The 14,587-nt window shown below is 37.8% G+C and overlaps 1 protein-coding gene across 6 annotated transcripts in view; it reads right to left on the bottom strand.

Moving 5' to 3' along the window:
- Positions 1-2,476: 2,476 nt before the first annotated feature.
- Positions 2,477-14,587, bottom strand: part of FAM114A2 (family with sequence similarity 114 member A2) — a 34,253-nt gene continuing 22,142 nt past the window's right edge. For all 6 annotated transcript variants that reach the window (XM_032337232.1, XM_032337231.1, XM_032337238.1 and 3 more), the window contains exons 10-14: positions 13,152-13,274; positions 12,503-12,642; positions 10,545-10,617; positions 7,193-7,246; positions 2,477-5,006 (exon numbers count right to left, since the gene is read on the bottom strand). In XM_032337232.1, coding sequence (XP_032193123.1) covers positions 4,905-5,006; positions 7,193-7,246; positions 10,545-10,617; positions 12,503-12,642; positions 13,152-13,274 — 492 coding nt within the window. In that variant the 3' untranslated portion in view covers positions 2,477-4,904. The remainder of the gene's footprint in view (positions 5,007-7,192; positions 7,247-10,544; positions 10,618-12,502; positions 12,643-13,151; positions 13,275-14,587) is intronic.

Raw genomic sequence — 14,587 nt, 5'->3', positions numbered from 1 at the left:
CAAACGTGAGTTTGGGAGCCAGACAACTTGGGCTCACACTGCGGGAGCTCTGTCATTTAGAGTTGTGAAATGCGGGGGAAATCACTGAACCCTCTGAGACTGTTTCATAACCATTGTAACAAAGTAGCTTAATAGTTGTTACGGTGGCAGTGTGATGTCCTAGTTGAAAACAGAACACAGGTAACAAGCTGCCTGGGTTTGCCTCCTGACTCTACTACTTGACTGTGTGTCAGGCAAGTTATTTAACCTCTGTGCCTCAGATTTCTGTTCTGTAAATGGGCATGCTACTAGTGCCTATCTCATGGAGCTGTCGTGAGGATTAAATTAGTCCACGTAAAACGATCAGAGCAGTGTCTGGCCAGTAAGCACAGAGTGCCATGTGGCAGGCACTCTTCTAAGCACTTCATACATATAATTTTATTTAATCCTATCAGTGACTTTATAATACAAGCGTTGTTTCAAGACCGATTTCACAGATGTCAAAACTGCAATTTAAGGGATTAAGTCACCTGCTCATGATCACAAGGCTGGAATAGGAGGGAGCTGAGGTCCACTTTTGAGCCTGTCTTTGCACCTCACTTCTATGCCATCCTGCAGGCCCACACGCTAAGGTGCCATTGCCCTGCCCCGCACAGTTGTGAGGATTACAAAAAGTGTGTTCTACGGTACCTGGTACTCAAGCTGCTCTCTACACAGGTCAGTTTCCTCTTTTTAACAACTGGTAGTTGAACAATAGATCATCTTTCTGTGTTTGATGTAAATGGCAAAAACTGGTCTCTCGAGACACAAGCCACCAAAAGTAGTGATTTGAGAGTTTTGACGGATGCATCTGGCAAACGTTTGCTAAGCTGGACTGACCCAACAATGACAATGGGATCTGAGACACGTCCATCCAACCCAGCCACAATTCATCGAACAGAGCATCTGCCCCACTTCCTTTCTTGGAGAGCTCTGCAGCTTATGGCAGAGATTGCTCAGCGGCACCAATGTGAGGCTTACAGGACAAATGAGTTCAGAGAATATTTCAATTGTTTATAAAAAATTTCCTAAAGAGTTGATTGGGCTTCTGCTAAGCTTTGTTGTATTTTGTTCACAGCAATAAAATCACTTTCTGTTGCATTGTGAAAAAAAAAAAAAAAGTTGATGGGGAACTGATGTTAGACATGAAGGAACTTTGGGGTTTGGCCACATGATGTAATCACAAGCACGGATGTCGTAACATGGGCTGCAAGTGAAACGGGGAAATGAGTGCATGGTGCTTGTGGAATATCAGGGTGCAGCTGGAAAGTGATACTATTGAGTGAGGTTTCAGAATTCTCCTCGTATATCAGCCAGAGACCTTGATGACACATTAATTAAGGTTTGTTATTTTTAGAACTTCCTCATTTCTCAAATGCTTCATTTTAAGTCTTATATGAAAATGAACATCACATTATATTGGTAAGGAGCAAAAGATTTCAATCTCTGACATTTGTGAAATATCATGCTTGTTGAGGGACCCCTGTTAGTACAGTTTTAATCTGGGTTTTTCCAACTGGAAGAATATTCCCACCTTTAAAACTCAGAATACATCTAGAAAAAAAGAGGTCTATTTCTCAAATGATGACATCAACAGCTACTTATAAACACCTCTCCTTTAAGTAGGTCTTTAGATAAAAACAAGTAAGAAAGAGAAGGTCCTCATTCGGGGTAGGACTGACAAGGCCTTGTTTCCTAATTATAGGCCTAGAAAATCCACATTCGTGCATCACACTCATTTCAGATTCCTATGAATGCCAGTGTAGGGGCCTATTCAGCCAGAGCAGCCCCACTCCAGTTGACCTGCCATTTTGTTCTAAAACTTAAATTGACCTTATTTAACAGCAAGTCCAGGAAACCAGTCCCAGGTAACAAAGTCCAAGTACAAGGGTGGATCAGGCCAGGTGGAGGTATTCAATCAGTAGGGGGCGCATACTGTCTCCTAGCTACCAAGGAGTATGGGCCCCGCCCTTTGGGAGCCTTTTGGCACCAATCCTAAATAGGCTGGTTCAAATGTCTACTAGGGTAAATTGTAATTCAGTTGGTCGCCTAGCATCACTGTGGAGTTTTCTGGGTGTGTTACAATCTTATTGGCCACCTGTGTGTGGCCAGGCCCAACCACATGGCCTTTGCTCTATAAAAGTCAGTCTGGAAAGCAGGGAGGCCCCAACCCGTCTGTTTGACGGTCGGTATGATTCCTGATGCTTGGCGCGAAATAAAGCTTTACTTGACCTTTATTTTGTATCAGTCTCGCTCCTTTAATCACGGACCCATTATTGGGGTACCCAATTTTGGGGGACCCAACAGCCAGCCACATGGACTGTAGATTCACGTTTCATAAACCTGTCAATTTAGGCGTCTATGCCCTTAAAAAAAAAAAAACTATCAAAAGCAAGTAAGGTAAATATAGCTTGTCCTTAACACACCTGCAAGGCATTATAAAAAGAAAAAACAAGAATTAGTTTGTAGATGTTTCTATTTCTTTTACACCGAATTAATGAAGTCTCTTTTAATCACAGCCTTTAAAGTTCCCAATAGATCCCAATAGTAGGAAGAAAAGCATCTTAACCCAGTAATAACATTTTACCAATAAGGTGTTAAGTGAATTGCAAAACGGGGGTGTTGTAGCACACATTAGGACATAGCAGTAAAAGACAAGAGAAAATTTAAAAGAAATAGCACCAAAAGACGAGGTATCATCAGGAAACTACATCTTGTATCTACCCCAAACAGAATGAAGCATGCACCATCCAAAACTCCTTGCCATAATCCAGTAAGTTTCAAAGCATCCCCTGAATTTACCTTTTTGCCTGCCAAAGAATCCTTATGCTCTTATTCTTCTCTCTACTCAATCAAGGAACTTTCATTCTTTTTAATTATATTCAGGTTAAAGGTCGGCAATTGTTATTCAGAATTAATTGGTCCTTTCATCGTTTCACTGATGGTCTCCTAAATCCTTAAAAGGACATTTGGGTGGGTGGGGGAAGCTGACCAGAGGGATAAGTAAGAAAAAAGAGGCAGTGATTCACATCTGCCTTTTGCATGATCTAACCTAAAACTGGTCATATTCAGGTGCGTATCTGGATAGGTGCATAAGAAGAGTCACTGATCTGTCCCCATATCGATATCCCTCTCCTTGAAAGAAAAACCTTAGCTATGTTTCTAGATTGAAAAGTAAAAACTGCAAGCCACAACTGTACAAGCATCTGAACAGGTGGTCAGTGGTGTGAGCAGCTTCGAAACCAGATTCAGACATAGAAACTGGGCTTGAGGCAACAAATCAGGACTGGGGACACCAGCTTTAGTAACCATAGGCAACTGTTTTTTTCTGAAATTTCAGAATTAATTACTTTGGGAAGGGTGAGATTTATCTTAAAAAGAACTGTTCCAAAAGTTTTTGGATCATATAGAACAGAATATAAACAGAGTAACATTTTAGTGCTAATGGAGTATCTTTTTAGCCCAAATCTATTTATTTCCTACTTGCTTACAAACTGCTCCCTTCCCCCAAAGAAGGCAATTACACAGAAATAGTGTTGAGATCAGTCAATGTCAGAGACTTGTTTTGCTATTTCTGTGGTCTAAAAAAATACTGGGGCTTATATTTGGAAAAGTAAGTAAAGTAAGTAAGTAAAAGATCAATTAACATAATTATTACATTTTATTTAAAGATTTTAGAAGATGAGCAGTAGAGCTCACAATATTTACCTCCAACCATAAAGTTGGGAGAATTTTTTAAAAAGAGTGGATAGAGTGGATACCAAATAACTTTTAGGAAGATAACACCTTAGTGGCCTCTTACATTGTTGAAGAGAGCAAAGGCAGGCTTAAGATTTAAAGGATAAAAGTTATATTTATAAACATGCTAAGAAATACATTAAACCAAAACAAAAAAGAATAAGGAGAAACATATTGTGTCTTACAGGTTAAATCCTGTTCCAAATGATTTCTATGGGACTCTATAATCCCCTTCAACAATATTCAAATAACAAAACCCCATTACTAAAAGAGCTTCAATACTCCTTTGGAGCTGGCTGTTACAGAATTTACCCTGCACATAAGGTATGCATGAAAGACACCCTGGAGAGACTCAGAATACCCGCAAACCATGAAATGGTTCTTTAAGTTGCACTTGTCTGTCTGGAACCCAGTTGAGTGGGTTCAACTACAACTTGAAGCTTGTCACCTTAGGACAGGAAAACAATTTGAAGCCAAAGGGCACTTTGCCGTAGTTAATTCATGTGGCTTCGTGTATACTTCAGATGTTTCTCCTCCATGCCATAACAACTACTAGAATTAAAGAGTACATGAAGAGTACTTTCTAACCAAGTCCAAAGAATTTAGGTAATCATTACAATTTCTATATACTGTTTTCCTAAAGCCACATATTTTATTACAGAAAGGAGAAAGGTAATGGCATCAAGAGATCAAGCACAGGAATTCTAGAATACTAAATTAAGTTGTTTCTCTCTTGCTTCACAAACAATTCTATCAGTGGGCTGCTAAATCACACAGAACCATAACATAACTGTTAGTGTTTTGCATCATGTCCAAGAAAGACCAATATTTTTGCCCGAGTACCCCATTAACCTTTTACCTAGAGCTATTATTCTTGAACTTCCCATAAAAGTTTCTTCTCAAATAATTTAGTAATTCTAACAACTTGGAAGGGCAGTATGAAGATCTGAATATTTTAGCCAAGCAGTGAAGGCAACAAACCTCCTTTAAACCTGCTCTCCTGCCTAAATTTTATACACTAAAATAATCCTTTCTCCTTCAATTCTTCAGAGGTACCCAAAAGAAAGTGACATTTCTTGGCTGTCACAAGTTTTGGGTTGAATCTTCTCTGTTCTTCAATGTTCTGACAAAGACCCTGGGCCTGCAGCTCATTCCTCTGGTAATTCAGTTTTGTTCTCAATGAGAGAGATCTCCAGTACAGGTAAGAGCAGCTGAAAGGCATCTTGAATATAGGAAGCACTGTTTGAGGCCTGTCAAGATTGAAAAAAAGAAAATATCACAGTCACTTAAAAGAGAAAATATACTAAAAAGACAACAAAAAACCAGATTAGTTTGTACAATCTAACTGAATCTGTAACCTGGGAAACAAAAGCATAAACTCAAGTTAGTTAGAGAGGAAAGAACGATCTAGCTCTTAAGATATGAAGTACCCATCACTGGGCCATTAAGGAGGCCAAGTACTGCATGCAGCACTGAGTGTTATATGCAAACATGAATCATGGAACACTATATCAGAAACTAATGATGTACTGTATGGTGACTAACGTAACATAAAAAAAAAAAGAAAAAAAAAAAGGTTAAAAAAAAAAAAGATATGACAGTACCAAAAAAGAATATCAGCATTTTTGTCCAACTTGCCCATCGGAAATGGTAGCTGTTCTTTGACATCCTGCTTGAATTTGGCATTTGAAGCTTATTTATTCCCCTACTAAATGGGTAGGTTCTGTCACAACCTTTTAGTCAATTACTCAAAGGACTTTAGAAGGCTATGACTCTTACACGAACAGGATTTTCAGTCGACTATGACAGCTCTTCTTCCATGGACTCAATAAAATTAGTGAATACAAGACAGAGACTACAAATACGAACAAGGAAAACTGCTTTCAGATGATAAGTATAGATAAATTTCTATGTGGTATAACAGACATATTTACGAGAAGCATCATGGAATTACCATGCTCAGAGTTTTCCAGACTTCATTAATATCTAACAAGTTCTAATCTTCCAGGAGAATAATAGAGCGTTCATTACATTAAGATAAAAATGTACAATTAAAAGGACAAGAGTGTTTCAGATATGTAATCAAGAACAACCAAATCAAAACAGCAATAAGGAAAACCTATTAATTGTTTTTACCGTTTTGGGATTTATCAATAGCATGTACTCCTATTTAAACTTTAATGTGACATTTGCTGCCAAATTTTCTAACCAAAAGAGGTCTCAGAGATCATCTGGTTAGATCTCTTATATTGCATATAAAGATAATGAGATTGTCAAGAAGGTAAATGCGTGGTCCAGGGTCAAATCAGGGGAGGCCCAGGACAGGACTAGACTCCTGGTTTGCGAACTTCTCACCTATACTACTACTCTGCCACCTACTAAATCACAAATTTTCAAAAACACTAAGTGTTAATTATCAGAATAATTATCCTGATATTCAAGGGAAACTGTGCAATTAAGGACTTAAAAGCAATTCCTTGGTGATAATTTTAAAAGAATTTAAAACTAAAGAAGTAATAGTCCAATAGTTAAAAAACTTTTTTCAATTCCTACTTAAAACCTAACCAATTATCTCCCCTGACTTACATAAATATATTTTAAACGGAATATCAAACATCTAAATTGTTTGCACAACTGATAAGACAGAGTTTTTAAAATTTGGAATACAGAAAGGGTTGCACAAGAAGGCAATATAATGGGGCGCATGGGTGGCTCAGTGGTTTAAGCCTCTGCCTTCAGCTCAGGTCATGATCTCAGGGTCCTGGGATTGAGCCCCACATCCGGCTCTCTGCTCAGCGGGGAGCCTGCTTCCCCCTCTCTCTCTGCCTGCCTCTCTGCCTACTTGTGATCTCTGTCTATCAGATAAATAAATAAAAATCTTTAAAAAAAAAAAAAAAGAAGGCAATATAATCCATCATGTGATCCTCTTACATCCCCCTTTCCCAAGGACTTAACCCACCCCCTTCCTTAGATCTAATGGACTGATGAGGATTCTGTAAACACAAGCACCTTAGACAAAACAAAGCAAATTTCTTAGCAAGGAATGTTTTGTCTTGTTTTGTAAAAAGTCTTCCCTGTATAAACTTTACTCCTTTCAGAAGCAGCATTTGCCTGTTTGTAATTTTCAGCCCTTCAGGTTTACCCCTGGTCTCTAGAAGGTGTTTCATGACTAAGGATCATCCACCAGCAGCCAGTGGGCAGGACTGACTACCGACAGCCTACTGCCGGTTTGCACTTCACGCAGCAGCTTCATCATTATGCTCTGTTATAATCAACAGGGAATTTGCATCAACTACACACCATTTTGGTCATAACTGCATCAGTATGGCCAAATTACCAATCTGATAAAAAAAAAAAGGCAGAAACTAAAGACTGAAAAAGAGCTCATTAATAATACATAATACCCTAAAAGTTAGACTTAAAATTAACTACTGACCTCTAGAAATACTGCAGTGATGAGGGGATTAAGGATGTCTGCCTTTTCTTTGACCTAGGACAGAAGACACACTGTTAAGTAAGCACCAGGAGGCAAAGTGTGATCCCATTTGGAAACACACACACACACACACACACAAACACACACACACGCATACATAATTTAAGCACAGAAGAATTCTGGACTGAGAAAGAGCAAAACATCATCTCCAAAAGTGCTTTAAATTTCCTTCTTTTTATCTTCCTGTGCTGTCCAATTGATGGTGTATTCCTTTGTAGTTTTTTAATTGACTTTAAAAAGTATCTTCATTTTGGAAGAGAAGGTAGAAATGATACATATGATCAGAAACATCAGAACAATTTTAAAACAGAATATGCAGATACGGAACATGTGCTCAAAATACTCAATGGTTTTTAAGATGGGCTATTTGAAAAACATGGAAATACATCATGGAAACTTATTATGTGTTAGCACTTTATAGCTCACTTGCAGGTTTAAAGTATCTTTATGAAACATGAAAAGATTTGGCCTCAGAAGATTAACTTCAAGAATCCCAGAATCTCTTTTAAAGACAATATTAAGGGGAAAAGAGATATCCCAGGACTATCCCTTACAGGAATAATCTAAAATCATAAAGAAAAATTAATTTGGACTACGTTCTTAAATGAGTTGGAAGGCCCAGAATCTGCTGCCACACTGACACTTACATAATTATCACAAAGTGATTTTTTAAAAATTGAGGTATAACTGATGGACAACACCATATTAGTTTCAGATGTACAAGATTTGGTATCTACGTAAACCGTAAAATGATCACCACAATAAGTCTAGTTAACATGTGTCACCATACATATCTACAAAATATTTTTCTTGTGATGAGAAGTTTCAAGACCTATTCTCTGAGCAACTTTTGAATATGCAATACAGAATTATTAACTATACTCACTATGCTGTACACTATACCCCATACCTTTTTTTATAACTGCAAGTTTAGACCTTTTAATCCCCGTCACCTATTTAGGCCACCCTTTACTCCTCTACTGCTGGCAACAACCAATCTGTTCTTTGTATCTATGAATCTGGTTTTACCACAAAATGATTTTTATCTGCTCATTTAAAATACCCTGATTTTATCCTAATTTGTGGTTACTGATTTCTGATCATGTTCTATAGTTTACACACCTTCAGTAAATTTTTACAATTCCTTTAAAAAGAAAGAAAAAAAGTTAGTTGTTTTAATTACAACTCTACTCCTGGTTGGCAACTGCAAAGTATAAGGATCGTCATAGTCTAAGTAAGGGACCGCTCCTTAAAACTAGAGCCAAACGGGGGCACCTGGGTTGTTCAGTGGGTTAAGCCACTGCCTTCGGCTCAGGTCATGAACTTAGGGTCCTGGGATCGAGTGCTGCATCGAGCCCCACATTGGGCTCTCTGCTCAGTGGGGAGCCTGCTTCCCCCCCACTCCCGCTCTCTGCCTGCTGCTCTGCCTCCTTGAGATCTCTCTCTCTGTATCAAATAAATAAACAAAATCTTAAGAAAAAAAAAAAAACACCAAAAACCTAGAGCCAAACATTGAGGTTTTTATTTTATCAAGGTCTACATTTCCAGTACAGGAATCAAAGAGTAGCACAAAATACACTGCAAATTTCATAAAAGGAGAAAACAAAAATAAGTCGCAAGGATCAGCTAAACAAAGACAAGGTGATCCTAAAATTCACATGAAAATGCATGGGCCCCCCAAAAATAAAAGATCTTGAAAAAAGATCTTGAAAAAGTTGGAAGATTTACAATCTTGATTTCAAAACTTACCATAAAGCTACAGTAATCAAGACAAAATGGTACTGGCATATGGATACACACACATAAAACCAGTAAAACAAAAATGAGAGTCCAGAAATAAACCTGTATATCTATGATTAATTATTTTTGACAAAAGGGCCAAGACAATTCAATATGGAAATGCTTTTCACCAAATAGTGCTGAGATGACTAAAAATCCAAACGCAAAAGAATGAAAGTGCACCCCCACCTCGTACCCTACATAAAAAATTAACTCAAAATGGATTATAGACGTACAAGTAAGAGCTACAATAAAACTCTTAGAAGAAAACACAGGAGTAAATCTTCATGATCTTGGTTAGGCAAAGATTCTTTAGATACAATATACCCAAAGTACTGAACAGTGATAAAAGAGAACAATGACAAACTAGACATATTAAAAACTTTTGTGCAAAGACACTACCAAGAAAGAAAAAAAAAAAAAAAAGAAACAACCCATGGCCTGGGAGAAAATACATGTATATCATGTATCTGAAAACAAACCTATGCCCAAAATATATAAAGCATTTTTACAACTCAACAATGGTAAGTAATAAAAAGACAAATAATTAAAATAATAAATGACAGAAAGATAAATAATGAAATAAATAACCCAATTTATAAAATAACTTTAAAAAAAACAAATTTGAAAGTAGGCAAAACTAGAAAAGACATTCTCTAAAGAAGACATACAAATGGCCAACAAGTACATGAAAAGAAGTTCAACATCATTAGCGATTAGGGAAATGCAAATAAAAGCTGCAATGAGATACCACTTGATACCTACTAGGATAGCTAAAATTTAAAAACAAAATAAAAATAAAAAACAATGGACAACAGCAAGTGTTGACGAAGATGTGGAGAAATTGGAACTTTCATACATTGCTTGCAAGAAAGTAAAATGGTACAGCCGCTTTGTAGAACAGTTTGGCAGTTATTCACTGGCCCATACCACCCACATGACCCAGCAATCCCACTCCTACCTATCCAAGAGAAAGGAAAGCACACATGCATGTCTGTAGCAATATTACTCATATAGCTGAAAAATGGAAACAATCTAAATGTCTATGAATTGATGAACAGAAAAATGTGGTATATGTTCAAAAAGATTATTTGGTTATTAAAGTAAGTACTGATACATGCTACAATGTGGATGAACCTTAAAAACGTTAGGGTAACTGAAAGAAATCAGCCACAAAATACCACATGTTGTATGATACCATATATATAAAATGTCCAGAACAGGCAAGTCTATAGATGGAAAGCAGATTAGTGATGTTTAGCACCAGTAAAGTGTGGAGGGGAAGGGAATGGGAGCAACTGCTAATGGTATAAGGTTTTCTATGGGATGATGAAAACCGTCTAAAATTAGATTATGGTCATGGTTGCACAACTCTGTAGATATACTAATAACCACTGAATGGTACACTTGAAATGGGAACATTTTATGGTACGAAAATTTTATATTAATAGAGCTGTTTTTAAAAAGCCCACAGAACAGACATTAGCCCAATAAAAGGCAATAATATTCTTACCCCAGCAGTTGTTAGGCAGGTAGTAAACTCTTTGGACAGAGAAGACAACTCTTTACACAACAAAACTGTCATCCTAGGAAAGAAGTGAGCAAAGTCAGGAAGGCTCCTCTTTTTGTTTTTCTTTCTCTCTCTTTTTTTTAAATAAGCATATTTAACAACTATAAGAAAACAAATCACCCCTGGTAGTAAATGTCAAAGAAGCAAGCTTTTTTAAAAGGCAGTAAATATGCCTTCATCAGCTACCTAGTGTATCTGGGGACCCATGTGAGCAGGCATTCATGCTACAGGAAGAGGAGTCTCAGTCCTTGGAAAATCATTTTTTCTTCATAATCCTCTAGAAAGTACTAGATTTTCAAGTTAAGTGAAAGGAAATAATGAACATACATTTTAAGGAGATAAGACAGTACTTAAAAGATCTTACATTCCATTCACAAATGTAGTTAAAATAAATATGCATGCATTCATTCAAGAAATATTTACTGGAAGTCTTCTATATACCAACTAAGCTTTGGCAATTTATCAGTAAACAAGCAAAGGCCCAGTTTCCATGGATTCTTTTCTTTTCTTTTTTTTTTTTTAAGATTTTATTTATTTATTTGACAGTCAGAGATCACAAGTAGGCAGAGAGGCAGGCAGAGAGAGAGGGAGGAAGCAGGCTCCCCGCTGAGCAGAGAGCCCCACTGGAGGCTCAATCCCAGGATCCCGAGATCATGACCTGAGCCGAATGCAGAGCCACCCAGGCGCCCCTCCATGGATTCTAACTTATTTGATGATTAATGGGGAGACTATACATATGTGTGTGTGTTTATACACAAATACACCTACTGTACACATATATATGTGTGTGTACATATAAACACAGATATATAGGTGGACAAGTAGAAATAGCCACTTTTCAAAAGAACAGGACACCATGAAGTCGAGTCCCTCATCCTAAGTATGTTGAAGACAAAACCAGCCCTCTGTTGTGGGATGTCAGAGAACAGTGAAGTATAGGTCTGGAAAACATCAAGGGTCCCTCCCAATCCTAACACACTAAACATTCTCAAAAATTCTTTTTCCAATGAAAATTCTCATTATTTAATTAGATTTATTTAGAAAGCAGCAGATGTATTTTTTTCTCTTGTGACTATCTATTTTCTATTATTTTTGAAATTTTTATTCAAAATCAGCAATATGGTGGGAAAGGGGGCTTAGGGACTTAGCCTAGCCTGGGATTAAATTCCTGTCTGCAGAAACTGGGCAGATTATTTCATTTTTCTTGAGAGTGTTTCCTTATTTTCTTTAAAGCGGGACTAATCATTTACCTTTAGAATTACTGTAAAAATTAGAAATGATACACCTAAGTCCCTTAGCATAGTGCCTAGCACATAATTAGCTCTCAATAGTGAATATAACCATTATTAAGAATTCAGGTTCTTAGAACTATTCTCTGTTTTGGGGCACCTGGGTGGCTTGGTCTGTTAAGCCTCTGCCTTTGGCTCAGGTCATGATCCCAGGGTCCTGGGATCATGCCCCATATCAGGCTCTCTATTAAGTGCGGAGCCTGCTTCTCCCTCTCCCTCTGCCTCACGCTCCCCCTGTTTATGCACTAGCTCTCTCCCCCTCTATCAAATAAATAAATAAAATCTTAAAAAAAAATTTAAAAAGAACTACTGTTTTTATTTATGTAAAATTTTATGTTTATTAAAACCAATATCTGAGAACTAGTTTCAGATTATCAACAATAAAAAATAATTACTAAAACAACCAGTTAATAAAAACATTTATAATGTAGACTTATGGGTCAATGAAAAGAAATAACCCCTTCGGCTACTTAATAACTAAAACCCAAAATGAACAAATCTCTAACCTGAGAATAGCATCTTGTCGAGCGGAAAGTTTCTTAGAACTTTGGAAGGAAGCTGAGAAAACTCTGATCAATTTGCACCCCTTACAGGAATACCCTTTATACTTACTGGGAAAGAGCTCTGCTCCTTTCTATGGCAGTCACTTCCTGCTTCTGGCCATGCAGAACCAGAGCTGCTGTTTTGTGAAACAGTTCAATTGAGCAGGCAGTCAGTTCTGCTAGGCTCCGGATTGCAAATGCATGAATATCCTGAACAGAAAAACAAAACAAGGCATTGGGTTTTATTTTGTTTTGTTTTTAGCCCAGAGGAAATGCTGTCAGATTGCTTCTCTCATACAGGAGGATTCAGTATCTTGAAAGCAGCAGAGACCAATAGCTGCTCTTCAGTAAACCTCCTCTTCTACCAGGGCAGGGATGTAATTTTACAAGCTGGGCTCATAACTACAAAAACAGAAGCTCCCCTGAAGTCAGATGTGACCACGTGACTAAGTTTTGGCCAAAAGATTTAGATAAAAAGGGGCTTATAGCAGCTTCTGGGAACTTTCCTCATGATACATACAACACACACAAACCCTTGGTCTCTTTTTCTTCACTCCTTCTTTCATTCTACAGTCTGGAACAAGACTGCTACAATCTTGGATTACAAGGTCGAAATGATGAGTAGTGATGCAACAAAACAGAAGGTGCCTACGTCCCTGATCGTGATACCAACATCTCCACACCATTAAAAAAGAAAAAAGGTTTAGTTGCTTTGGTACCTCTATTGAATTTTTATTGATTTGGTCAGTTTTTTCTGTTTCCAACTGTTTCTCTCCTTCTTCCTTCTCTTCTAATGGCTTGGCCAGAGATGTATTGATCCATTCATAGGCAGTATTTCTTGCCTAAATAAGAAAAAGATTACTGCCCATCAACAATTCAATTCAGCTCACCAGAAGGTAACTATATACATTGTGCACCTACCAGAAATATGTTAGCATCATGTAAGTCAGCACTATTGTTCTCACCCAAACATACATTTATCATACACCTATCTATTTACCTTAGTACTTCTCTTAACACCACCTAACACTACGGTCCACTCATTCCTTCTTGAAATTCTCTAATCCTTTGGCCTTCTTGAAAACTGAGGTATAACTTACGTAAAGTGCACAAATCTTCAGAGCACAATTCAAGAAATGTTCACATGTGTATATGCCTTTGTAACTGCAACCTAGATCAAGATCTGGAATATTCCCATCACCCATTTAAAAGGTCCCCTCATGCCCCTTCCAAGTCAATACTGCTTAAACCAGGGGCACCTGGGTGACTCAGTGGGTCAAGCCTCTGCCTTCAGCTCAAGTCATGATCTCAGGGTCCTGTGATTGAGCCCCATGTCAGGCTCTATGCTTTGCGGGGAGTCTGCTTCCCCTTCTCTCTGCCTGCCTCTCTGCCTACTTGTGATCTCTCTCTCTGTGTCAAATAAATAAATAAAATCTTAAAAAAAAAATACTGCTCAAACCAAGTCACTGTTCCCCTTGCCCAAAGGTAATGGTTCTTCTGTCTCACCGTAAATTAATTTCACCTGTCTTTAAAATGCATACAAATGAGATCTTAAATCCTTTCTAATTTGTGTTTGGCTTCTTATACCTAACATACTGTCTGTTAGACTTATCCGTGTTATTCCAAGTATCAGTTGCTGATTCTTTCTTCTTGTTGTGTGGTAGTTCATTTTATACATATACCATAATTTGCCATTCTCCTGATGATGGGTCTTGAGTTGTTTCCAGTTTTCTTTGACTTTTCTAATACCACCATCTTCCAGTTCTGCCCCCACCCTTACAAGCATTCCTCCTTAGGCTCTTGTATGTACTGATCCTTCTTTTTCAGCCCCTTAAACACAGCATCACCTGGAGTTCTAGCCTAGCCCTCTACTTGTCTCACCCTATTCCTTTTCCCTCAACCCATCCTGATTCTATAATTTTAAGTATGCCCTACCTGCTGCAAACTCCTAAATCCTTATTTCCAGCACTGACCTCTTATGAAATGACATATTCCAACTGTCTGCTGGACATATATATTAGGATATGTTATAGGCTGATCATTCCTCTTCCCTTCAATGGCTCCCCATCAACCAGATCATGTTCTTACGCATGACTAAAGAAGTACCCATGACCTAGACCCTACCTACTTCTCCAGCTTCATCTCTGACCACTTT

The sequence above is a fragment of the Mustela erminea genome, chromosome 3 (genome assembly GCF_009829155.1).
Source record: "Mustela erminea isolate mMusErm1 chromosome 3, mMusErm1.Pri, whole genome shotgun sequence".
NCBI lineage: Eukaryota > Metazoa > Chordata > Mammalia > Carnivora > Mustelidae > Mustela > Mustela erminea.
This window is presented reverse-complemented; position numbering and strand designations above follow the sequence as displayed.